This window comes from Aquarana catesbeiana, linkage group LG01 (genome assembly GCF_042186555.1).
Source record: "Aquarana catesbeiana isolate 2022-GZ linkage group LG01, ASM4218655v1, whole genome shotgun sequence".
In the NCBI taxonomy this organism is placed as follows: domain Eukaryota; kingdom Metazoa; phylum Chordata; class Amphibia; order Anura; family Ranidae; genus Aquarana; species Aquarana catesbeiana.
The window spans coordinates 968,387,545-968,413,799 of record NC_133324.1 but is presented as its reverse complement, the minus strand read 5'-3'; the positions used below and the strand labels follow the sequence as shown (position 1 = coordinate 968,413,799).

The 26,255-nt window shown below is 44.2% G+C and overlaps 1 protein-coding gene across 4 annotated transcripts in view; it reads right to left on the bottom strand.

Annotated features, from left to right (window-relative positions):
* Positions 1 to 25,900, bottom strand: part of LOC141122475 (receptor-type tyrosine-protein phosphatase T-like) — a 230,286-nt gene extending 204,386 nt beyond the window's left edge. The window contains exon 1 of one of the 4 annotated variants that reach the window (XM_073611980.1): positions 25,649 to 25,900. In XM_073611980.1, coding sequence (XP_073468081.1) covers positions 25,649 to 25,736 — 88 coding nt within the window. In that variant the 5' untranslated portion in view covers positions 25,737 to 25,900. The remainder of the gene's footprint in view (positions 1 to 25,648) is intronic. The other 3 variants (XM_073611977.1, XM_073611981.1, XM_073611979.1) reach the window with 3 other exon arrangements.
* Positions 25,901 to 26,255: the final 355 nt, after the last annotated feature.

Sequence of the window (26,255 nt, the reverse complement as noted above, 5' to 3'; positions counted from 1 at the left end):
TTGAGTCCTTTAATCTCCTTCTGGATCGGGACGTTTCAGGCTCCGGCCTTTCCTCCTCCTCCTCCTCCTCGTTGCTGTAATTAGCACGATCCTGCTGTCTATCCGCCATGTGCTCTTCCTCCACTGCGCCGAACAAAAAGGGGCGGGGAATAGAATAGAAAGAACGTCAGGGGCGGGCGGAGTTATACGCATGCGCAGTGTGTATAAATCGTAACGCGCGCGTCTTACGTACGATCTGTGAGCGGAGGAAGGAGCATCGGAGACGCCGATCGTGCTAACGAAGGTAGGATCTAAACTTGGGCCTATACTGCTTCGAAATTGAAGCCTATATTGTAACAAGATTAGGGGAGTTTGGCCTGACATTAGGGTTTGTCTTGTGTTGTGTCTTGCAGAGAAAATGGATGGGTTCAACGACCACAATTTCCTGCCCCTGTTTATTGACAAGTACAGAGAGCTGCCCTGTCTGTGGCAGGTCAGACACCCCCACTATAACCACAAACAGAAGAGGCAGGCAGCGCTGGAGAAACTACTGGAGTTGGTGAAGCTGGTGGACCCCACAGCAACCATCCCTTATTTAAAAGCTAAAATTGGTGGCCTGAGGAGCACATATCTGAGGGAGGTCACAGATTCCCGAGGTCCGGAGCTGCAGCAGATGACGTTTATGTCCCCAGGCTGTGGTACTATGAGAGACTGCGATTTCTGTCAGACCACACTGAAGTCAGGGAATCCCTCTCTACTCTTCCTTCCACCCTTCCTTCCACACCAGCTGAGGCTTCTGATGTCCAACCTAGGCCTTCCAGCCAGGAAGAAGTGGAGGAGCCAGGCTGGAGTCAGGTATAGCATTCTTCTACAGATTTCTGGGCAATAAATAAATGATGATTACTAGATGTTATTATTGATCACTAATTGCTGCTTGAAAGTGTTTTACATATCAATACACAGTAGTGGGCACCCAAAATTGGGACAAGAATGCAAAATGCTGGGCTCAGAAGGATAGTCTGTTATATTTGTTAACATTGAATTTGCAGCAGTCAGGAGGTGAAAATTGTGTGTGATTGATGAAAACAATACTAAAACTATGTCCCTTTTTCATACACAGGAAGACCTCAGCCAGGAGGAGGCTGTGGAATGTGGCAGTCAGGAGGAGGCGGGGATTAGTGGCAGCCAGGAGGAGGCGGGGCTAAGTGTCAGCCAAGAGAAGCCAGGGACAAGTCGCAGCCTGACTGAGTCTCAGGTCCCTCCCCTCCGCCTGCCATATAAAAGGGCCAGGAAGGCCACTCCCAGTCCTGTGCAGGATTCAGCGTACAGGCTGATCCAGGAGGCTTCGGCGTCCCTCAGAGCCTTCCCCAGTCCTGAAGAGGCCTTTGCCTGCATGGCTGCCACCAAATTGCAGGGCATGCAGGAGGGCCAACGCAAGATTTCTGAGGACCTGATTTATAAAGTCCTTCGTAAGGGGGAGAGTGGGGAACTGACACCCAAGACGGATGTCATTGAGATCATTGAGATGGACCATCCTCCTCCTCCTCCTCCTCCTCCTGCTGCCACAACTCCACCACCACAGCCAAAGGCTGGAAGGAAGCGTGGAAGGAAGACCAAAGAGTGATTGCCCTGGGTTCAGTCTGGTCTGACAGAAGATACAGTCTCTCGTATGACCACAGCCTGGGGACACCGATGTCATCTGCTGCTTTCCGGATCTCTGGGACTTCTGGACCAGACTGCCCTCCCTTAGATATGGACTCCTCAGGCCACCAATTTTGCTTTTAAATAATTGATGTCTGCCCTGGGAGTCCAAGGCTTCGCCCACTTCTGCAGTTTCTCCAGCGTTGCCTCCCTCTTTGTTTATAGTTGTGACCCCTTAATAAAATATTTTTAGGTAAATTCTACTCTCCTGTGTGTGTTTTCATCCAAAAAGGACAGTTTGTTGGTGAGTATTCAGGTACATTTCTAAAGTACAATGTGAAATTAACAAGGGACACCAAACAATCTCCTCCTACAGATTAAATAGAACAACATATCAATGGTGTTGTGGGAACTTGTCACAAAAAACACACAAACATTTTCGGGAGTACAAATCAAAATCACCAAAAAAATAAAAAATAAAAAGAGAAACACAAAAAAAGATTCTACATTAAAGTAAAAAAAAAAAAAAAAATGTTGTCAGATGTGAGAAGTCAAAATATATTGAGGGAATCCCGATAAATAGTAACGAAAAAAGTTTGTGAGAAGTGTGTGTGAATATGAGCATCAAAACGACTTAATTCTTGGCACATTATAAAGAAGAAGAGAGTGCGCTGTATTAAACGATTTTGAACATTGCAGCGTGACGAAAGTGCTTTATCCATTACGAACGCTAAGTTTACCAGAACGAGCTGTCCCGTGTCGGAATTTCTTCTGAGCATGCATGGCACTTTGTGCGTCGGAACAGGCCACACACGGTCGGAATTGACGCGATCGGATTTTGTTGTCGGAAAATTTTATCTCCTGCTGTCCAACTTTGTGTGTAGGAAAATCCGATGGAAAATGTCCGATGGCGCCCACACACGGTCGGAATTTCCGACAACACGCTCCGATCGGACATTGTCCATCGGAAAATCCGACCGTGTGTACGGGGCATAACTGTGGTGGCTGGTCGGCAAGTGGTAAAGTGGTTCTAAAGCCTAAACATGTTTTACCTTCCCTAACCCCCCTCCCCCCATTTTACTTACCTGAGCCCTCATTAGATCCAGTGCTGCGCACGTCTGCAGCTCTTCTCTCCTCTCTATTCTGGGTCTCGCTGGCTTTGCTGGAGCACCGGGAGCCATTTGTATCTATGTACGTTTGCAGCACCCATACCTGCCCTGAACACCATCACATCTCCGGTTACTTCTATTGCCCAGCATGCTGGGGAAAGAGGTTGGAGTTTCTTGCATATAAGGACTCAGAGTAGGGTATAAGAACTGCCATCTTTCAGTTTCTTCTACACACGGTTGGATTTTCTGACGGAAAATGTTCGATGGGAGCTTGTTGTCGGAAATTCCGACCGTGTGTAGGCTCCATCGGACATTTTCCATCGGAATTTCCGACACACAAAATTTGAGATCTGGATCTCAAATTTTCCGACAACAAAATCCATTGTTGGAAATTCCGATCGTGTGTACACAATTCCGACGCACAAAGTTCCACGCATGCTCGGAATCAAGCAGAAGAGCCGCACTGGCTATTGAACTTTCATTCTCTCGGCTCGTCATACGTGCTGTATGTCACCGCGTTCTTGATGTTCGGAATTTCTGACAATATTTGTGTGACCGTGTGTATGCAAGACAAGTTTGAGCCAACATCTGTCAGAAAAAAAACATGGATTTTGTTGTCGGAAAATCCTATCATGTGTACAGGGCATAAGAGTACTAGTTGCCTGGTCCAGTCTGGATTTTGCCCTCAACACTCCACAGAAACTGCTCTCCTAGAAACTCACAAGCGATCGACTAACGGCTAAATCCAATGGACACTATTCTGTACTCCTAGTCCTGGACCTCTCTACTTCCTTTGATAAGGGTGACCACCGCTTTCTCCTAAAAAAAACTCCACGCCTTTGGTCTCCATGACTGTACTCTTCGCTTGTTCTCTCCCTACTTATCCGACCGCACGTTTAGCGTTACTTACAATTCTACCTTCTCCTCTCCTCTTCCTTCCTATGTCAGCATCCCCCAAGGACTCAATCTACACCTCCTCCCCTGGTCAGCTGATCGCCTTCCATGGCTTCCCATACCCTCTTTACGCTGACAACATCCAAATCTATCTCTCAGTCTCCTCACACATCACTAATTTACTAAGAGACACATAAGCCTGGATGTCACACCACTTCCTCAAACACAATCAATCTAAAAACCAAGCTCATAATACTACTTCCCCCACGTTCCCCTTCCCCAGATTTCTCTGTCAAGATCGATGGCACAACTATCAGCCCATCTCTGCATGCCAAGGTTCTAGGTGTAATCCTAGACAATCCTTTTTGGCCCCGCGTCCGATTATTGTCCAAATCTTGCTACCTCAACCTCCACAACATCTCCAAAATACGCCCTTCCTAACCAATGACACAACAAAACTCCTAATTCACTGCCTGTTCATCTCTCACCTCGACTACTGCAACTCCCTTCTCATTGGCTTACCTTTACATAGGCTACCCCCCCTTCAGTCCATTATCAATGCTGCTGCCTGGCTCATCCACCTTACCAACCGCTTCTTGTCTGCTACTCCTCTCTGTCAATCCCTCCACTGACATCCGCTCACCCAACAAATTAATTTCAAAATACTAACAATAACTTACAAAGCCATCCACAACTCTGCTCCCAGTCACATCACTGACCTAGTCTCAAAATACCAACCTAATCGTTCTCTTCGTTCCTCCCAAGACCTCCTGCTCTCTAGCTCCCTCGTCACCTCCTCCCATGCTCGCCCCCTCAGGACTTTTTCCGAGTCTCTCCTATCCTGTGGAACTACCTACTCAAATCTGTCCGCCTGTCAGCAACAGGGGGATATGTACAAGAACATTGATCAATCCTGATGTACTGACGGCCTTTCTCATTTCTTGAGGCCTTAAAATGCCAGGATAGTAAAATATTCCCCATATCACCCCCTTTTTGTAAAGTAGACAGTCCAAGGTATTTAGTAAGAGGCATGGCGAGTTTTTTGAAGTTGCAAAATTTTTTTGTCTAAATTTTTGGGAAAGTGATGAAATTAAATAAAATTATTTTTTTTTACAAAGTTTGTCATTTAAGTTATTTCTCAGAGAAAAAGGATTGAAAGAGTAACTTGGACTCTCTAGGACAGTCTATGCTGTGTGTGAGAAATAACTTAAGAAGGAAGGACCCCCACCATGCCAACTTCCAAATGTTAGAGAAAAAGGATTGAAAGAGTAGCTAGGACTCTCTCAAAGAAAAGCGGACTTTGTGGGCACAACACGAGGCAGTAAGTATAAGAAATATGTCTTTATTACAAAAATGTCAAAACCATACATATAACAAAACAAAAACAACACTCTCTACTAGGCAATTACCCTGTTTCCCCGAAAATAAGACCTAGCGTGATTGTCGGTGATGACTGCAATATAAGCCCTACCCCCCAAATAAGTCCTACCCTGTTTCCCTGAAAATAAGCCCTACCCTGAAAAGAAGACCTACAAGGACTTTAACTAGGGCTTATTTGGGGGGGGTAGGGCTTATATTGCAGCCATCACCAACAATCACGCTAGGTCTTATTTTCGGGGAAACAGGGTAGATGCGAAACACGTTGACAAGCAAGCATGGAGGAGTTCATGGACCTGACCTTTTGATAATTATCTACACCTCTTTTCTGAGCATTGATGGACTTTTCACTGTTTCAATGAAAGGATCCATGCCTCCATGTCTGTAATTGGTTATCGAATGACCTTTGTCTAGTAGAGGGTGTTTCTGTTTTATAATATGTGTGGGTTTTAAAATTTTTGTAATAAAGACATATTTCTTATACTTCCTGCCTCGTGTTGTGCCCACGAAGTCCGCTTTTCTTTGAGAGAGTTCTAGCTACTCTTTCAATCGTTTGTCTCTAACATTTGGATGTTGGCGTGGTGGGGGTCCTCCCTTCTGAAGTTATTTCTCACACACAGCATAGGCTTACTTAGAATTAGAACCCAAAGCACATTCAGCTAAGCCTTCTGAGTATGGGGATACCACATGTGTGAGACTTTTTCACAGCCTAACGCCCAAAATCCAAGGAGCACCTTTGGGCTTTCAAGGAGCATAAATTTTGCATCTAATTTCCTGACTACCTAACACATTTTTGGTGGCATTGGAGCACCAGGACATGGAAACACCCACAAAATGACCTCATTTTGTAGAGTAACACCCCAAGTTATTTTCTAGAAGGCATGGTGAGTCTTTTGAAGACTTAATTTTTTTTTGCCACAGGATTTTGGTAAATACGGAAAGAAAATGGAATTTAATTGTTCTACACAAAGTTTTCAAATGTAATCAAATATTTTTTACACAAAGCTTAGGCATACCTATACTTGTACCCCAAAATACATTCTGCTACTCCTCCTTAGTATGGGGATACCACATGTGAGATTATTTCAATATTTGGACGGATTATAGTCCGGATATTGTATTTTGTTTAGTACAAAAATCAACCAATTGGATCAAAACCAATTTACTGTAATGTTAGCCTCTATACAAGTGGTCAGGGAATATAGCTTACTGTAGCATCACCTATAGCAGTCCATGTTCCTATCCCATCACTGGACCATTTCCTCAGGCAACAGTGACCATAGTGATATCTCACTGGGTCCATTCAGGGATCCAACAAATAAAATTCGTTTTTGAGCATTTTCATGATATTTGTATATTATTGGACTATTTACAACAGTGCATTGCAGCACCTACTGCTCCAGCAAAGCTGTAGAAATCAGTGACCGTCACCTACCTCTCCAGAGCACCAGAGTTCGATGACCATCACCTATCCCTCCAGGCTTCACCTACCATTCTAGGCAGTTGAGATCTGTGGCCATCACCTACTCCTTTAGGCTGTAGAGATCAGTGACCATCACCTACCAATCCAGGCTGTAGAGATCGGGGAACATCACCTACCCCTCCTGGCTGTAGAATTCAGTGACCTTTACCTACCCCCCAGCTGTAGAGATCGGTGACCATCACCTACTCCTCCAGGCTGTACCAATCTGTAACCATCACCTATCAGACTGTATTGCTAACTAAAACTAAAGGTTAATTCACATCTGAGTAGTTTTCTCGTGGAAGCATATGAAAGAAAGCAGCAAAAGATACAATTTTGGTCTCAGTCTTTATGCAATTTTCTCACCGGTTCACTTCCTTGATTTACCTAATTGAACGTGACTTTTCTGCTAAATAAACTAACCACAAAAATACTTCCATTTACCAAGAGCTTTGTTAGAAACACTAAAATATATTTGTAGCCATACCGAGATGTAAATGGTCAGCATTTATACCTCAAACAGATTGTGGCATTCAAGCAGTGATTGATTTGTAATATTTGGGCCCAGAGTGAGATAGTCCCGAAGCCAAAAAATAACAAAATAAATAAGCAAAGGGCTGCATGACTAGGGGGACAGCAGAAACAAGGAAGGATAGGGTAAAAGCAGCAATAGGATAGGAGGGGTGGTTATGTACCTTGATTGGCTAATTTATAGTTAGGAGATAAGCTGCAGGGGATATATAGAGTGGAGCCCAAAAGGCGGAAAAGCAGTTGGAGCCAATGGACGTGAAGGAATCGTCCACCCTCCTGACCTGAGTTTGGATCTGTTTTAGTGATGGCCATAGGGCCTTGGCGGTTGGGGTCTTAGGAGGAGTTAACATTTTTGGTAACAGTTCATAGTAGGGACCCATCTAAGGTATGGAATCCTCTGTTGGATTCCAGTTAATGGTTGGTTAACTGGGAAGTTGTAACAAGGAGGTATCTGTGGAGTATAGTGCGGCTCGGGATCAATAAGTAGAAACGCAGATACAACCAGATGTTGGTTCTTTGATGCCTCCTAAGGTCAGCAGCCTTTATGGCATGGTTATCTGATTATTATTATTATTATTGTTATCTGATTTAAAGAATGCTATCTTTGCATGTTTGTTAATAAAAGGCCAATATGGCCAAAAACTTCTTTCCATATTGTGGTATGTGTTGGGTGTGTGGAATCATGCTGTTGACACCAATTTATGACATTAACATCTGCATGCCTCAGCAGAAGTGGAAATTCACCAGACCTGGTTACATTTTTCCAATCTTCCACTGTTTGGGTGATTCCTGTGCTCACTGTGGCCTCAGCTTTGTGTTCTTAGCTGATAGGAGTGGAACCCAACTTGTTCTTTCACTTATGTAGCCCTTCCAATTTAACCACTTCCCGCCTGCCAAATGCAGAATGATGCCTAGGAAGTGGTTCAGTTATCCTGACTGGGCGTCATATGAGGTCAAGCAGGAGAACAAGCAAGCGCGTGCCCGTGGGGGCGCGCAACACAGCACTGCAATCGGTGGCGTGGTGTGTCAATCTGACACACCACATCTCCGATCTTGGTAAAGAGCCTCTGATGGAGGCTCTTTACCGCGTGATCAGCTGTGTCCAATCACAGCTGATCAATGTAAATAGGAAGAGCCGTTTATCGGCTTTTCCTCCACTTGCACTACGCAATTGTCATTGAAAATGCAACAGCGCTGAAAGCTGAATATTGGCCTAGGTAGGTAGGGGGAAAGTGCCCGGTATTGAAGTGGTTAAACTGAAGCTGTGTTTTGATTTTTATATGTAGCCAAATGCTGGCTGTGTTCTCTTCACTCAAGGATGCATGGAGCTCCTTCCCCCTAGTGCCCCTGCCAAACATCAACAATCACATCACTTCCTGACTTCAGAGGAGAAACCACTTAGTGATAGCAGAGGATTGCGGGACAGGTAGTCCGGTCACCTGGATTTATAATAGACCTCATACTGTTAAAAACTACAAGTTCCAGTGTGCTGAGAAAACTGAGAATCTCAGGGTGAGCAGATAAATTGAACTGTCCTGGGCGGGCTCGCTCTCTTGGGACCCAGGATTCAGAGCTGCAAGAGCGAGAAGTTTTCACTATGGCCGCTGATTGGCAGGCCTAGGCAGAGCTGTGAACCTCTCATGCTGACAGACGCATTGCTGGGCGCAGGGCTGTTGTCACTGTTACCACATTGCTGATCGGGTCTATCTCTACATCACTCCCATGCATTTATTGCTGGACTTTTGGTTCTACGGGTTGCCAGTTGGGCACCTCAGACCTGGTTGCAAACATTTAAGAGCCTGTGCAGGGACATCCTGTCTCCAAGAACCCGTGTCTCTGCAGGATTAATGAGCGGGCAAAAGCCCATCTTATCTCGGACACTTCACCTAAAGACACTGCATGCAGACACCTTTATGGAGAATCTTTGCTGGGGGGAAAAACATCTATTCCATTCAGCTTTATTGGCCTTCTACTGCACAGTAACATCTCTGAGCTCCACCATATCTACCTGAAGATCATGGATACCCATTCTCCAAAGACTTTTTCTCATCCAAGCACTCTGCTTATATAACCTGCGGCACATTAAAACCTCCTTATAGATATGCAACTGTTTATTAAAGAGGAGCTCCTACATAAAAATTGTATAGATTGTTTTTTTCATATTTCCTATGGCAGTAATGGAGAACCTTGGCACCTCAGATGTTTTGAAACTACATTTCCCATGATGCTCAACTACACTGCAGAGTGCACGAGCATCATGGGAAATGTAGTTCCAAAACATCCGGGGTGCCAAGGTTCACCATCACTGGCCCAGAGGGAGCAGACTGACCAAAATCTTCTGTCCCCATCTTGCTTCTGGGGTCATACATATGTTTATAGCCATTTTATCATTGCTATTTAATCTATTGACAATGTTATTTCACAGTGTATCCTCGTGATTTTGTTTACTGCAATATTATACAAATTAGGTCATACCCAAAGCTTTTATAGTCTTGATGACTTAACTTTCCAGTAAAGTGTTGACTTACAAGTCCTACTAATGCAAGGCGCATTGGGCGCCGCCCCCCCCCCCCCGTCAATGCATCCGGCCCCCTAATCTACATGTAGGGCGCCGGACACATGGATTCCAATTGGGGTTTTATTTTTTTTCTTTGATTAGAGTCAGAGGCTCTAATAGGCTTCAAAAAAAGGTGGGCTTGGGGTGCAGAGCCCAAGCAGTTGTGTGACAATAGCGAATTGATATTTGCTATTGTCTTCCTAATTCGCCTCTCGGCCAATCACGAAGCATGTCCTGAGACCTGTTTCCCCGATTGGCTGAAAGGAGAAGCGATCCTATTGGCCTAAGAGGAGGAGAAGGGAGGAGATGGAGGGGAAGCCGCCGCCCAGGCCATAGATGTGGTAAGCGTAGGGCTGTTAACAGACCGACCAACTGGGGGTGGCTGTGAGTGTACTGTTTGCGCCCCCCCCAAAAAAAATATATCACCAGCCGCCACTGCTACTAATTATTGTTGTCTTTGCATTTGTATCTTCTGCTTGAAGTATGATGGAACCCAGAATGTCAGGTGTCAGGGAGCTTGCAAAGTAAGGGCAACCAATGGGGCAAGCAACTTCCAGCAGCCCTTGTGGGGTTAGCGCTACAGTAGGTGCCGCCAATATTGTGTCAATCTCACCGCTGTTAGCGGCAAGATTGACACCTGCGAGCCCCGTCGTGGGAGCCAGCGCCAAGCTCTGTCACTCCTCCTACTCGCCGCCCCCAATGGATTCCTATGGATGCGCGGCATCTCTTGGGGATGGCGAGCGCGAGAAGCACAGCCTCGCAACAGTGATTTCCAGCGCGATCCCATCGCGCTGGGAACAAAATATCAGCGGCAGGTACTGTACATATATATTTTTAATAAGCAGCAGAAGAACTTTAAGGATTTTTTCACACATGCTGCATACAGATGCATACAACATCTAGTTTTGTAGACATCTATATGCAACAGTATACAAACCTAAAGCCCCATCCACACAGCTACATCTGATAATGCCTGACGAAGGGGTCCTGCATGGCCTTAAAACACTGCACTCTTCCACTGTGATGTCATCACTTTGATTACAAACTTTTGGATGTTCCTTGGTGTGCTGGCAAAGATGTACATTGATTGGCAATGCAATACTGCCCTGTGTTCAACAGTGTTAATAGAAAGTACACAGATGCATTGTACATTTCAGTACTATGTATGCTGTACACATGGAAATGTTTGTTCTAATGAACCCTATTGGCTGGCACTACTGTTCAAGGTGACATTTTAATGTCATTTAGGGCTGACTTATCAACCTGGCAGGTGCTGCTGGCTATACATGTTTGAAACAGACATGTCCATCGGGGTCCACCACTAGGCCAGCTTCTGGCAGTGAGATCCTGCATTAAAAGTTCCTTTCCAAATACTGCATTCTCTGGCAGTCTTCCAACCCTCCAATGTAAACACCCAGAAGATGTTGAAGCTGTTAGAAACAGACGGAAAACCGACTTTGGCTGTAATCTTTGAGAATGAATTATGTCACAGCACTAGCAGCTAGAGAGGTCAGTGATGGCTTGTTTTAGAGCCTTTTTTCTGAATATGCAAATTCGATGGTCTGGGCAGAGGGCACTTTAAGGTTCAATGCATTGTGGATTCCAAGATACTTTCCATCCCAGAACAGTTGTATAGAGCGCTTACCTGAGAGACCAGAGTCTCTGTCAGCTCCAACCAGTCTGGCCATTCTCCTCTGACCTCAACAAGATATTTCCCTCCTAAACTCTAGAGAAACCTTTCTTAACCACTTCAGCCCCGGACCATTATGCTGCCTAAGGACCAGAGGACTTTTTCCAATTTGGTACTGCGTCGCTTTAACTGCTAATTGCGCGGTCATGCAATGCTGTACCTAAGCAAAATTTGCATTCTTTTCTTCCCACAAATAGAGCTTTCTTTTGATGGTATTTGATCACCTCTGCCGTTTTTATTTTTTGCGCTATAAACGGAAAAAGACCGAAAATTTTGAAAAAAAAGATATTTTCTACTGTTTGTTATAAGAAAAATCCAATAAACTCAATTTTAGTCATACATTTAGGCCAAAATGTATTCGGCCACATGTCTTTAGTAAAAAAAATGTCAATAAGCGTATATTTATTGGTTTGCGCAAAAGTTATAGCGTCTACAAACTAGGGTACATTTTCTGGAATTTACACAGCTTTTAGTTTATGACTGCCTATGTCATTTCTTGAGGTGCTAAAATGGCAGGGCAGTACAAACCCCCCCCAAATGACCCCATTTTGGAAAGTAGACACCCCAAGGAAATTGCTGAGAGGCATGTTGAACCCATTGAATATTTTTTTTTTTTTGTCCCAAGTGATTGAATAATGACAAAAAAAAAATATTTACAAAAAGTTGTCACTAAATGATATATTGCTCACACAGGCCATGGGCTTATGTGGAATTGCACCCCAAAATACATTCAGCTGCTTCTCCTGAGTACTGGGATACCACATGTGTGGGACTTTTTGGGAGCCTAGCCGCATACAGGGCCCCGAAAACCAATCACCGCCTTCAGGGCGTACATTTTTGATTTCACTCCTCACTACCTATCACAGTTTTGAAGACCATAAAATGCTCAGGTGGCACAAACCCCCCCAAATGACCCCATTTTGGAAAGTAGACACCCCAAGCTATTTTCTGAGAGGCATGGTGAGTATTTTGCAGCTCTCATTTGTTTTTGAAAATGAAGAAAGACAAGAAAAAACTTTTTTTTTCTTTTTTCAATTTTTAAAACTTTGTGACAAAAAGTGAGGTCTGCAAAATACTCACTATACCTCTCAGCAAATAGCTTGGGGTGTCTACTTTCCAAAATGGGGTCATTTGGGGGGGGTTTGTGCCACCTGGGCATTCCATGGCCTCCGAAACTGTGATAGGCAGTGAAGAGTGAAATCAAAAATTTACGCCCTTAGAAAGCCTGAAGGCAGTGCTTGGTTTTCGGGGTCCCGTACGCGGCTAGGCTCCCAAAAAGTCTCACACATGTGGTATCCCCGTACTCAGGAGAAGCAACAGAATGTATTTTGGGGTGTAATTTCACATATTCCCATGGCATGTTTTAGCAATATATCATTTAGTGACAACTTTGTGCAAAAAAAATAAAAATTTGTCTCTTTCCCGCAACTTATGTCACAATATAAAATATTCCATGGACTCGTCATGACTCTCAGCAAATAGCTTGGGGGGTCTACTTTCCAAAATGGGGTCATTTGGGGGGTTTTGAACTGTCCTGGCATTTAGAAGCCAACATTTAGAAGCTTATGTCACACATCACCCACTCTTCTAACCACTTGAAGACAAAGCCCTTTCTGACACTTTTTGTTTACATAAAAAAATTATTTTTTTTGCAAGAAAATTACTTTGAACCCCCAAACATTATATATTTTTTTAAAGCAAATGCCCTACAGATTAAAATGGTGGGTGTTTGATTTTTTTTTCACACAGTATTTGCGCAGCGATTTTTCAAACACATTTTTTGGGGAAAAAACACACTTTCTTAAATTTTAATGCACTAAAACACACTATATTGCCCAAATGTTTGATGAAATAAAAAAGATGATCTTAGGCCGAGTACATGGATACCAAACATGACATGCTTTAAAATTGCGCACAAACGTGCAGTGGCGACAAACTAAATACATTTTTAAAAGCCTTTAAAAGCCTTTACAGGTTACCACTTTAGATTTACAGAGGAGGTCTACTGCTAAAATTACTGCCCTCGATCTGACCTTCGCGGTGATACCTCACATGCATGGTGCAATTGCTGTTTACGTTTGACGACAGACCGCCGCTTGTGTTCGCCTTTGCGCGAGAGCAGGGGGGGACAGGGGTGCTTTTTTTTTTTTTTTTCTTTATTATTTTTTTTTGCTTTTTTATCTTATTTTTAAACTGTTCCTTTCATTTTTTTTTTTAATCATTTTTATTGTTATCTCAGGGAATGTAAATATCCCCTATCATAGCAATAGGTAGTGACAGGTACTCTTTTGAAAAAATTGGGGTCTATTTGACCCTAGATTTCTCCTCTGCCCTCAAAGCATCTGACCACACCAAGATCGGTGTGATAAAATGCTTCCCCAATTTCCCAATGGCGCTGTTTACATCCGGCGAAATCTAAGTCATGAAATGCTCGTAGCTTCCGGTTTCTTAGGCCATAGAGATGTTTGGAGCCACTCTGGTCTCTGATCAGCTCTATGGTCAGCTGGCTGAATCACCGGCTGCATTCTCAGGTTCCCTGTTGAGACAGGAGAGCCAGAGAAAAACACGGAAGACGGTGGGGGGGCATTCCCTCCCACTGCTTGTAAAAGCAGTCTAGAGGCTAATTAGCTGCTAGGATTGCTTTTACATGAAAGCCGACCGCTGGCTGAAAAGAATGATACCAAGATGATACCTAAACCTGCAGGCATCATTCTGGCATAACCACTCAAAGTCGTGAATGGCGTACCTGAAGACAAAAAAATGATTAACAATAAAACACAGTAAACGGTAAAGTATAAAAAATTACATACCTGAAAAGCAAACATGATAAAACATAATAACAATAAAACATTGCAGAATAGAATACAGTAAAAAAGAGCAGAACAATAGAGAGAGAATAGAGAGAGCGAGAACAATAAAACGACAACTATTTTTTTTTTATTTTATATATATTTTTTTATTGTTTTACACTTTTTTTTGTAACTAACTTTTATAACTGTAACCGGTTCCAGGTTTGGGTCTCTCAAAATGCGATGGCATCTTGGGAGACCCTGTGAAAGTGTGCCTAGTCTGTGCAATGCTGTACCCTACGCTAATACTCAACTAGTGAATGGTAGCGTTCAAAACATTCACCAATGCAAAGACCAGGATTGTCAGGACAGGAGGGACAATAATAGCGGGTGTCACGCCTATATCCGCTCTTGCTGCAGACACGACATCTTTTTTGGGGGGGTTCATTGGGTAGGGGTACTCGGGAGGACATAAAGAAAATGCCTCTCATGCAGCCGACTGCATTTGGTTGGGGATGTGAATGGGGGAAGTACGGGCGCTGCAGAAGTGGTGGGTTCCCAATTAGGATTGGCGAATGCAGCAGGAAGGGCACTATGGGCACGACGGGCCTGTGTTTGTCTTCTTCTTGGTGGCAGCGGGACACTACTTGTGCTTGCCACCTCACCAGCTTGAACTGCACTTATGGGACTCGCCACGTCACCAAGTGTTACTGCAGTGCTGGTTTGACTACGACCGGGGTGTACTAGGCCGCTGGTGCTTGCCAGTTCACCAAAACGCTACCATAAAAACTGTTAGCGATCGCAGGGATCAGGCCTGACTCTGCAAACGCTGCAGTTATGCGTTTAGTGTTTTGTAAGTGTCAGTGATCGATCGATACTGCACTTGGGTGGGCTGGGCTGGGCCAGCCGGAGGGGCAAAATGCAGGTGCTAGCAGGTATCTGGGCTGATCCCGCTAACACTGCGTTTTTGGGAACCCTAAACTGCTGGGGACGCTAGTATAGATCTGATCGTATCAGATATTAATCCGATCAGATACTATACCACTAAGGGAGGTGTACGGTGCGTGCGTGGGTGTTAGCGGTACTGGCGCTAACCTGACGCTACTTGGGGCTGGTGCTTGCCAGTTCACCAAAATGCTACTAAAAAAACTGTTAGCGATCGCAGGGATCAGGCCTGACTCTGCGAACGCTGCAGTTATGCGTTTAGTGTTTTGTAAGTGACAGTGATCGATCAATACTGCACTTGGGTGGGCTGGGCTGGGCCAGCCGGAGGGGCAAAATGCAGGTGCTAGCAGGTATCTGGGCTGATCTCGCTAACACTGCGTTTTTGGGAACCCTAAACTGCTGGGGAAGCTATTATAGATCTAATCGGATCAGATATTGATCCGTACAGATACTATACCACTAAGGGAGGCGTATGCTGCGTGCGTGGGTGTTAGCGGTACTGGCGCTAACCTGACGCTGCCTGGGACGACACATATCACCGCCGGGGGATCAGGGGGCTAAACCTTTATTCGCTAATAAACGGCGGGTGCCCTGACACTATAAAAAATAAACGAACTAACCAGCGTCACCCTAACAGTTATACAGTGATCAGTGGTGAAAGGGTTAACTAGGGGGCAATCAAGGGGTTAAAACATTTATTAGGTAGTATATGGGGGTCCCTGTCGCTATAAAACGCTGACAGCGAACCTAAATATTTACCTCCCTAACTAGTGTCACCAGTGACACTAATACTGCGATCAGAAAAATGATCGCTTAGTGACACTGGTGACAGGGGGTGATCAAGAGGTTAAAACTTTATTAGGGGGGTTAGGGGGATATCCTAGACCTAAAGGGGGCTAACAGTAACTGCCCTACCACAGTAACTGTCACAAACTGACACCATGCAGTAATCAGAAAAAAATAAATAAATAAAAAAAACTGCTTGGTGTCAGTGTGACGGGGGGGGGGGGGGATTAGGGGGGGATCGGGGGGTAAAGGGGGGTGTTTTGTATGCCTGGAATGTTCTACTGTGTGTGTGTGTGTGTAGTGTTACACTCACATTGAAGTCTTCTCTCCTCGGCGCCGGAACGGAAAATACCGAGCCGAGGAGAGATGACATCATTTCCTTTGCTGCTGTTTAGCATACAGCAGCAAAGGAATGATTTGATTGGTCGGCGACGATCGCGAGGGGGGGGGGCCACGAAAGGATGGTCTCCCCTCATCTCTGATCGTCGCTGGTCAGAAGCGGACCGCCTCGGGCACCGGGGGGGGGGGTCCAATCGGACCCCCCGCCCGCTGGAGGCAGATCACGTATATGTACGTGATTCTGCCTGCCCATGCCACCTTGCCGACGTACATCGGCGTGAGGCGGTCCTTAAGTGGTTAATCTTTTTAACATGGTGGAACCCTTGAAAAAAAATTCTGGGCTTAAGGATCCCCTGGTAATAATTACTAAACTGGCTGCACCACTGCTGGGCACGACTTTTGGCACACAATGTGTGCATGGGACTAAAATTTTGGCACACAATGTGTGCAAGGGACCATAAAATTGCAAGCAAGAATTGCAGATTTTTCCTTGTTGGGAAGCTATTTGCCAATATGACTGAACCCTAACCAAAGCTGCTGACCTGTATCTGCATGATTTTACACATTGAGCTGCTGTCACATAATTGGCTGATTAGATAATTGCAAGTGTACAAGTGTTCCGAATAAAATGCTCAAAGTGTATGGACTTGCATAATGCTGTTTCCCGCCACCCCTTTAAGGGGTTCTGAACAACGGGTGGTAGAGGTGACGTTCCTGAACATGTGTGTTATGCTTACCCCTAACACAGGTGGTCAGACACTATAGCTGGCTTCTGTGTTCGTCACCCACAGCAGCCCCCTTTCTCATAAGGCAAGCAGGCCTACGGGAACTCGGTTGCCCACCAGGACTTATATACAAGGCTATAGTGCCTGGCCACCATGCCAGGGCAGGCGCAAACTGAGCAAAGCAAACAGCTACTTGCCGTTGGCAGACAGGCAAGGTTCAGAATAGTCAGGGTCAAAATCCAAAGTCAAAGGCAGGCAGAGTTCAAAGAATAGTCAGTATCTGATCCGAGTTTGTCAACGAGGTAATTCAATCTCGCAGAGCTGGGCAGACAAACGGGCAGCTTGATCAAGTATTACACATACTATCACAAGCAAGAGACTGCAGGCTTAGCTGGCTTTAATCAAGTTTGGTCTCCACCCAAAGACTGGTCTAGGTGCCAAGATCGTGGCAGGTGGTGACTGTAGCCATGAAATTAGGAAACACTTGCCCTCTTGGGAGGAAAGCAATGGCAAACCTAGACAACATTATAAAAAGCAAAGACATGGGCGTGGCTTGGCGCGCAACAGCGATGGACGCTTAACACAAGAGCTCCGGCATCCAGGCAGCCTTAGCCCGTCACTTTTTGCCCAAAGCACCTGATAATGAGTAGAAGGAACACCGGGACACCCCGCACAAGATCCCGCCGCTCAGCGGCAGCTTACAAGGGGAGGAACATTAAGGATTTGTTCCGAAATCCTCCGGCGGCACGAGAAGGCCTGCTAGGAGCCAAGATGGCATGTGATTGGGAATTATTACATCGAGGACTCTCAATCTGCAGCTGAAGAGAATGGTAGGAGTACCCCTCACCCAGACCTCCCTCTAACATACGCCGGCATGTCAGGCTTTGCAGCTGACATTAAAGCCACCTTCTCGGCAGCAATAACGGATCTAAAATCCAGCATGCTGATCCTCACAGACAAGATGGCCACTATAGAAAATGCAGGCAAATGCAGGGACAAGGCGATTCACCGCTTGGACAGAGTTACCCACACACAGTCCCACCAACTTATCGAGATTAGCAAACACCTCGAGGACTTAGATAACAGGGGGAGAAGAAATAATATTAGGGTCAGAGGAATCCTAGAGACTGTGGAGGCTGATCAAATAACCCCTGCTTTACAGAGGGTTTTCAACAGTCTGTTAGAAAGACCAGAGGAGACGGACATTGAATTTGTGAGAGCTCACAGAGCCGCCACGAGACATCATATGCTGCTTGCAGAACTTTTCCTTAAAAGAGGACATTATGCATAAAGCACGCAGGAACGACCAGATTGTTTTTAACGGAGAGACCATCATGCTCTTTCATGATCTTTCCCAGATCACTTTAAAGAATCGCAGAGCTCTCAGACCATTACTAGACAAGCTAAGAGAAAAGGATCTCCGCTACACGTGGCGATTTCCGTTCGCACTTCTGGTGAGTCATAATGGGAGACAGCACACATTGCGCTCACCAGAAGATTTTTGCCAAGCGGATTTTTGCCAAGCGCTGCATCTGGAACCTGTGGACTTGCCAGAGTGGTACCAGGAATTTATGCTACCTCCACAGGAAAGATCCCCCTTCTCATCGCCCGACAAATGCCTCCCTAAGAAGATGAAACCATCGCGCCCAGGGGGGTCACAAGCAGGAACCTCATGCATCCAGGGGTTTTGAAGAAGCCTGAAGTCACCTACCGAGACTGACACCATACATGGATGGTAGTAAGTACATTCATCTTACTTGAAACAAGGCCATACATGCTGATCCCACAGTTTTATGCTACAAGATCCCAAAGACACTCCGGCTGGAATTGTCTTAACAAGCGGAACTATACTTATCTCACAGCAACAGAACACAAGGAATTAGGTCTTGTCGACCATTCATCTCAGATGGAGATAATACTTATTGGGACTATTACACATTTCCCCCATGCTGGCTTATGCCAATTATATAGGTAGGATACCTACTTATAGCGATTATAATAGACACGGTGATATTAGTAGGAACAAGTGGACTTTAGGTTGCAGTTGGTCATCTTACATTTCAGCAAATTTAGACCACAGAAATGTCCATGACATAATATTTAAAAAAAAAACAAAACAAAAAAAAAAACACAAATAGTGGACTTACATTAAAACCATCTCTGGAGGGAAGACAACAAGATGATACCCCCGCATGGAGGGGGGCCTTGGAGTCTCCATAGAGAGAAGAGGCATAGGTAAGCGGTTCATCAACATTTCTTCATATAATGGTTAATGCATTAAAGGCTAGGGGTTTCAGTCAGTTCCTTCATTGTTGCACTTCGGGTGCATAATTGACCAATACTGTTAACATTGTGCTTATAATGGCTGCTGCCGGTTTATGCTCACCAGTTGGGTGTTACATACTTAATTTAATGAATTGATCAAACCAGAGCGATTAGGCGGCTGCCCACCACGCTCTAACAAAGTGCTCCCTGACAGGAGAGGATTTCCCTGGTTGGGAGCACTAATATATTACCTTGGACCCATAGGGTACCCAAGGAGATCACAATATCTCTCACTTACTCAGTATTCACTTCTTACTTTCTCTCCCTTATATCTCTCTACCTATACTTTCTTAACGGGTATCGTAAAGTATAACGGAAACTTAAGTTTTCTTTCTAGTTATTGCTTCGACAGCTCTCTCTGAGTCCTCAAGATGGCGTCCTCATCCCTGGGACATGAGCCTACAGTGATTTCTCACAACACGAAAGGCCTGAATATCTCTGAAAAGCGCAAAACCCTCTTAAAAGGAACTCAAAAAAGGTAAACCTCGCTTTGTTTTTTTACAGGAAACACATTTCAAAACTCAACAAATTCCTAAGCTTACTGACTCTTTTTTCACACAGGCATATCACGCAACAAATGATTTAGCGAAATCCAAGGGAGTGTCCATACTTATTAGTAGGGACGCTTCCTTTGAACTATCTGACAAACTCATTGACCCAGAGGGTAGGCTTATATTCCTGAAAGGGAAATGCTGTGGCACACCTATTATGGGGCGTACACACGGTCGGACTTTTCGTCTACAAAAGTCCGACAGCCTGTCCGACAGACTTCCGGCGGACTTTCGGCGGACTTGCAGCAGACTTTCTAACGAACGGACTTGCCTACACACGACCACACAAAAGTCCGACGGATTCGTACGTGATGACGTACACCAGACTAAAATAAGGAAGTTCATAGCCAGTAGCCAATAGCTGCCCTAGCATGGGTTTTTGTCCGTCGGACTAGCACACAGACGAGCGGATTTCGGGGTCCGTCGTAGTTACGACGTAAAGATTTGAAGCATGTTTCAAATCTAAAGTCCGTCGGATTTGAGGCTGAAAAAGTCTGCTGAAAGTCCGGAGAAGCCCACACACGATCGGATTACCAGCCAGCTTTAGTCCGTCGGCGTCCGTTGGACTTTTGTAGACGAAAAGTCCGACCGTGTGTACGCCCCATTACGCTAGCAAACGTTTATTTCCCCAACACAGCACACCTGACCTTTTGCCGCCAAATTCTTGGAAAACTCAAAGATTTTAGCTCGGGTTGTCTCATCCTAGGAGGCGATTTTAATGTCCCACTAAACCCTCTCACTGATACGTCCACAGGCAAAACCTATATTACGTACAAAATACTTAAACAAATAAAAACATTGCTGTACTCACTACAACTAGTGGACTCTTGGAGATTTAATTATCCCGAGGGAAGAGACTACACCTTCTACTCCATCCCTCGCGGCAGATACTCGAGAATAGATTATATCTTTGTCTCACAAAGAGACTTAGATATGATCTTAGGAGCTAAAATAGGGATCCAGACCTTTTCAGACCATGCCCCCATTTCATTATCGTTGAAGATCTCAGAACCACAACCAAAAAACAAATTTCTGGAGATTAAATTCGGCATTGTTGACAGACCCAATTTTACTTCCTCAAATAGCTACGTCACTGACAGAATACTTCAAAACTAACACCACACCAGATGTCAATCCCCTTTCAATATGGGAAGCACATAAATGCACAATCAGGGGAGAACTCATTAGAATCGGTTCCCTCCACAAAAAAGAAAGGGAAAAAAAAATTAAATCCCTGACAGAGAAAATTCACGCCTTGGAATCCCTACACAAACAAACCCTGACAGAACACTCGGCAACTGAACTCCTAGAAAACAGAAAAGCACTCCAACAGATTTTTGACACAAGGGCTAAAAGATTGTTATTTTTCAAAAAAAAATCTACTATGAACATGGCAATAAAACAAGAAGCTTGTTAGCGAGAGCCATAAAAAATGCAAAGACACAACAGAACATCCCAGGCATACGAACAAAAGAAGGGAATCTAGACATCACTACCAAAAAAATTGCACGACACTTCCATGAATACTACACGGCCTTATATAATTTACCTAACCCACGGAAACCTAGCACAATTCAGGGAACAAGGACACAAGCTATACGACAATATTTAACAGAATCAAAGTTACCCACACTATCAAATGAAGATATTTCTCAACTAGAAAGTCCCATAGAAGCTTTTGAACTACAGCAAGCAATTAAACACCTGAAGAGAGGGAAAAGTCCGGGGCCAGACGGCTTCACGGCAATTTATTACAAGACATTTCAGGAAACTCTGCTTGGACCACTGCTACTGGCTCTGAACTACATGTCTGAACCCAGGGAGATCCCAACAGATTTTCTCAAGGCACATATAACAATTCTTCCCAAGCCAAACAAGGACCTGACAGAGTGTGCTAGCTATAGGCCAATATCACTGTTGAATCTGGATGTGAAATTGATCTAAAAAATAATAGCTAACAGATTGAAACCTCTGCTTCACGGCCTGATAGGAAGTGAGCAAGCAGGATTTATGCCAGGGAGAGAAACCAGAGACAATGTTATCAAAACACTCAATTTAATGCATGCTGCTCGGGTGCGGAAAATTGAGAGCCTTCTCCTGTCTACGGACGCGGAGAAGGCCTTTGACCGCGTGGCCTGGGATTTCAAGCTACAAACCTGTAGGTACATTGGCTTGGGAAATAATATGATGTCTTGGATTTCTATGCTCTATAAAAACCCTACTGCACAGCTGAAGATCAATGGTTCCCTTTCAAACACAGTAAAAATCAACAACAGTACGAGACAGGGTTGCCCTCTCTCGCCCCTTTTGTTTATTCTAACGCTAGAGCCATTTATCAGACGGATTGTAGCAGAAAGGGCAATACAGGGTTTTGAGGTAGGAAGAAAAGAGTACAAGGTAGCGGCCTACGCAGATGACTTGTTATTTTTCATAACGAACCCCCACATTTCACTTCCCTCTTTAATCAAAGAATTCTCTATTTTCGGGTATTTATCAAACCTTAAAATTAATTACGCCAAGTCGGAGATCTTAAACATTTCGATTCCTACAAATAAAATAGAACTCACCAAGTCAAATTGCCCCTTTAAATGGGTAGGTTCAGCGGTTAAATATTTAGGGATTTGGTTGACACCCAAACTATCTCAAATTTTTGACCACAATTTCACTCCCCTATTGAAAACAATATGCTCAGATCTACAAAGTTGGCACCCAAAGGACATCTCCTGGTTCGGAAGGGTAGCCATTTGTAAAATGATTATTTTGCCAAGAGGACTTTATCTATTTAGAAATCTACCAATAAAAATTCCCCAAAGCTTCTTTAAAATACTTCACTCAACTCAAACGAAATTCATCTGGGCCCACAAAAAACCCAGAGTAAGGTTCTCTAGGCTCACTAAACCCAAAGACAAAGGAGGGATGGGCATCCCAGATTTTCGCACCTATTACCTCGCCGCCCATGTAACTAGGATAATAGACTGGCATTGCCATTTTAAAATCAAAGACTGGGTGGAAATAGAAGAAATGTTAAGCCATACACCAATAAGATATTCACCATGGATTCAATGGAGGAGTCTCCCAACAGAGATGAGGACACACCCCCTAGTGGGCACTACTCTAGCCATATTCCACAAATTAACGAAACTTTCAAACTTCTCGTCACATCTTATGCCCCGTACACACGGTCGTTTTTTCCGATGGAAAATGTCCGATCGGAGCGTGTTGTCGGAAATTCCGACCGTGTGTGGGCTCCATCGGACATTTTCCATCGGATTTTCCGACACACAAAGTTTGAGAGCAGGCTATAAAATTTTCCGACAACAAAATCCGTTGTCGGAAATGCCGATCGTGTGTACACAAATCCGATGGACAAAGTGCTACGCATGCTCAGAATAAATAAAGAGATGAAAGCTATTGGCCACTGCTCCGTTTATAGTCCCGACGTACGTGTTTTACGTCACCGCGTTTAGAACGATCGGATTTTCCGAAAACTTTGTGTGACCGTGTGTATGCAAGACAAGTTTGAGCCAACATCCGTCGGAAAAAATCCTAGGATTTTGTTGTTGGAATGTCCGAACAAAGTCCGACCGTGTGTACGGGGCATTAGTCCGCTCACTCCATTACAGAATAACCCTGACTACCTACCGGGAATGGGAAACCGAACACTATGATCTACTGATACAAACAAACCCCTATTAGCTACACAATGCTTCCACAATCAAGAGTTCAGGGACTTTGCAGACATCAAAACCACAAACAACTTACCAGATTTACAGTTATGGACATATTTTCAATGCCGTAGTTAACTTAACAGAACACAAAGAAAACATAATTTCAACAGACCACTAACGGAACTGGAGTCAGTTTGTCAGACAGAGGAACCCATCCCCAAGGTGACTTCACTAGCATACCATTGGATTCAAACAGGGGAAGACAAGGATGAGGGGGATCTCAGGGAGAGCTGGTCGAAAGCACTAGGTATTCTGTTGTCGACTTCACAATGGAAGAAAGCATGCATTTTGCTCATAAATGTTCCCTGAGCACAAGAACTCAGGAAAAAGCATACAAGTTACTCACTCAATGGTATGCCACGCCAATAAAGCTACATTCTTGGTTTCCGGACCATTCAGAAACCTGTTGGCGATGTAACTCTGAAAAAGGGTTCTTAATACACATTTGGTGGCAATGTCCTGTGTTGAGCACATTCTGGGCAAAGGTCAGGGAGAAGACATTCTAGATAACAGAAACAAAATTAAAGCTGGATGCAATGGGATGTCTCCTGCATGTCACGGAATTCCCCATTAAGAGGTACAAACACTCGCTTACCAAACACCTTTTGAACGCAGCCAAAGCCCTCATTCCACTCTATTGGAAGTCTACAAAAATCCCAACTATTCGGGAATGGTTTGGTAAGATAGAGGAGTTCTATGAGATGGAGGAGACTATTGCCCAAGCAGGAGAAAATGTGGAACGCTTTCACAAAACTTGGTCACCATGGCTTATATATAAATATTCGCAGGCATATCTTGATGTTATGAAATAGGTCATTGCTGTATGTTTACACGCATTTGATTAAACTTGGCGATGAAAAACAGTCAAAAGGTGAATATAGTTTGCCATTAACTGAAATTGAAAGTATGTACATTACTATCCTTTTCTTTCTTTCTTTTTCCAAACTATCTATTCTTTTTGGATGACAATCTTAGATTTGCAAATGACAGTTATTGACACTCGCTTTAATAAATCTTGAAGTTGAGTTATTACAAACAGTTTATACTAGCTCTTGCAACATAACTGAAGTTATGTAATGTTTCTTATGTTTTATCTAACATTGTATAGTTTTATGTGGAACTGCGTCTCCACAGATGTATATCTTTATTTTCTTCAATAAACTTTGATGCAAAAAAAAAAAAAAAAAAAGCAGAGACATCACCCTACTGACAAAGTGCCATATAGTCAAAGCTATGGTATTCCCAGTAGTAACCTATGGCTGTGAAAGTTGGACCATAAGGAAGGCTGAATGCCAAAGAATTGATGCTTTTGAACTATGGTGCTGGAGAAGACGCTTGAAAGTCTCTTTGATGGCAAGAAGATCAAACCAGTCAATCCTGAAAGAAATCAACCCTGAATATTCACTGGAAGGACAGATCCTGAAGCTGAAACTTGAATACTTTGGCCACCTAATACGAAGAGAGGACTCACTGGAAAAGGCCCTGATGCTGGGAAACATGAAAGGAAAAAGGAGAAAAGGACGACAGAAAACAAGATAGACAGCATCATCAAAACAATGAACATGAAGTAAAACAAGCTCCGGGAGGCAGTGGAGGACAGAAAAAGTCTGGCGCGCTATGGTCCATGAGGTCACAAAGTCAGACATGACTAAACGACTGAAAAACAACAAGAGACTGGCCAAATCAATCACTTTGCAGGTGGGCAGACAGACAAGGAGAATGCCACAGCCAAAACCAGGATGCTAGAACCAGCAACTATGATGGAGCAGGAGCGCACACATGACTACTGTGATTGGACGACCCCTTCTACTGGCTCCTGATTGTAAATGGTGATACGGATGACAGCTTGGTCAGTTCTCAGTGAGCATGCTCTCAGCCAAGAAAAGTGGTGTACTGTTCACGCATATGTGGGGCATGTGAGTTTTGAGGCCCATCCGCCCTGCTGCTGCATAAATGTATTTGATGGTCGGCAAGAGGTTAAAGCTTTTTCATGGATGTAGGTTGTTGTTAAAAACGTAAAAAGCTTCAATCTCTAATATTAAACTTATTTTAGCACACTGCACAAAACTGTGTGATGGAGATATGAAGGTCCCTTCCTTGGTGAGCCCAGGATAAATCCCTGCCGTTATTTACAAATAATATTCCACAATCGCTAATGACTAAAAATAATATATAAAGAACTGGTTTTAGCCTATGAAAATATAAATCGTTGTATCTTACCTTCCCCCACTTGAGGGTTGCTATCATTTGCTGTCAGTTCGTGGAGGAGACAGACGGTGATCAATAGATAAGACCACAGTGCAGACATGACAGGCGGACCCCCAGCTACAGTCAGTGTGCTCAGTGCTCAGTCTTATCACTGCCTGTTCTGTACATTACACACTGACAGAGGAAACAGATCACTGAGATTGTCATCAACAACACGTATGAGTGAGGCATTCTTCCTCTTTTGTGGTAAATGTAAAGATCTGCTCAAGATTCTGAAACCAAGAAATTCTTAAGACTCAACAAGCCAAGTGTGACCTCCCTGGTCGGTATCATGACTTCTCTCTGACCTGTACACCTCAGGATCCCCATTTCATAAATCCATATGCTAAAGCAATGAAGGAACTGATAATCCTATGTGAAACACATTACAGCTACAGATAAATATCATTTAGGGAGCCACATCCACAACTGTGACCAACCTCTGCTCAGCACAGCCTGATAGCAGAGGTCCTGTAGTCTGGAATGTTGCCCAACTCTTCCATCATATCCATATCTGAAGGGCCAGTTCATGAATTGTACATTGAAGGCCCATATAGTCCACCTATTCAATGGCTGTTCT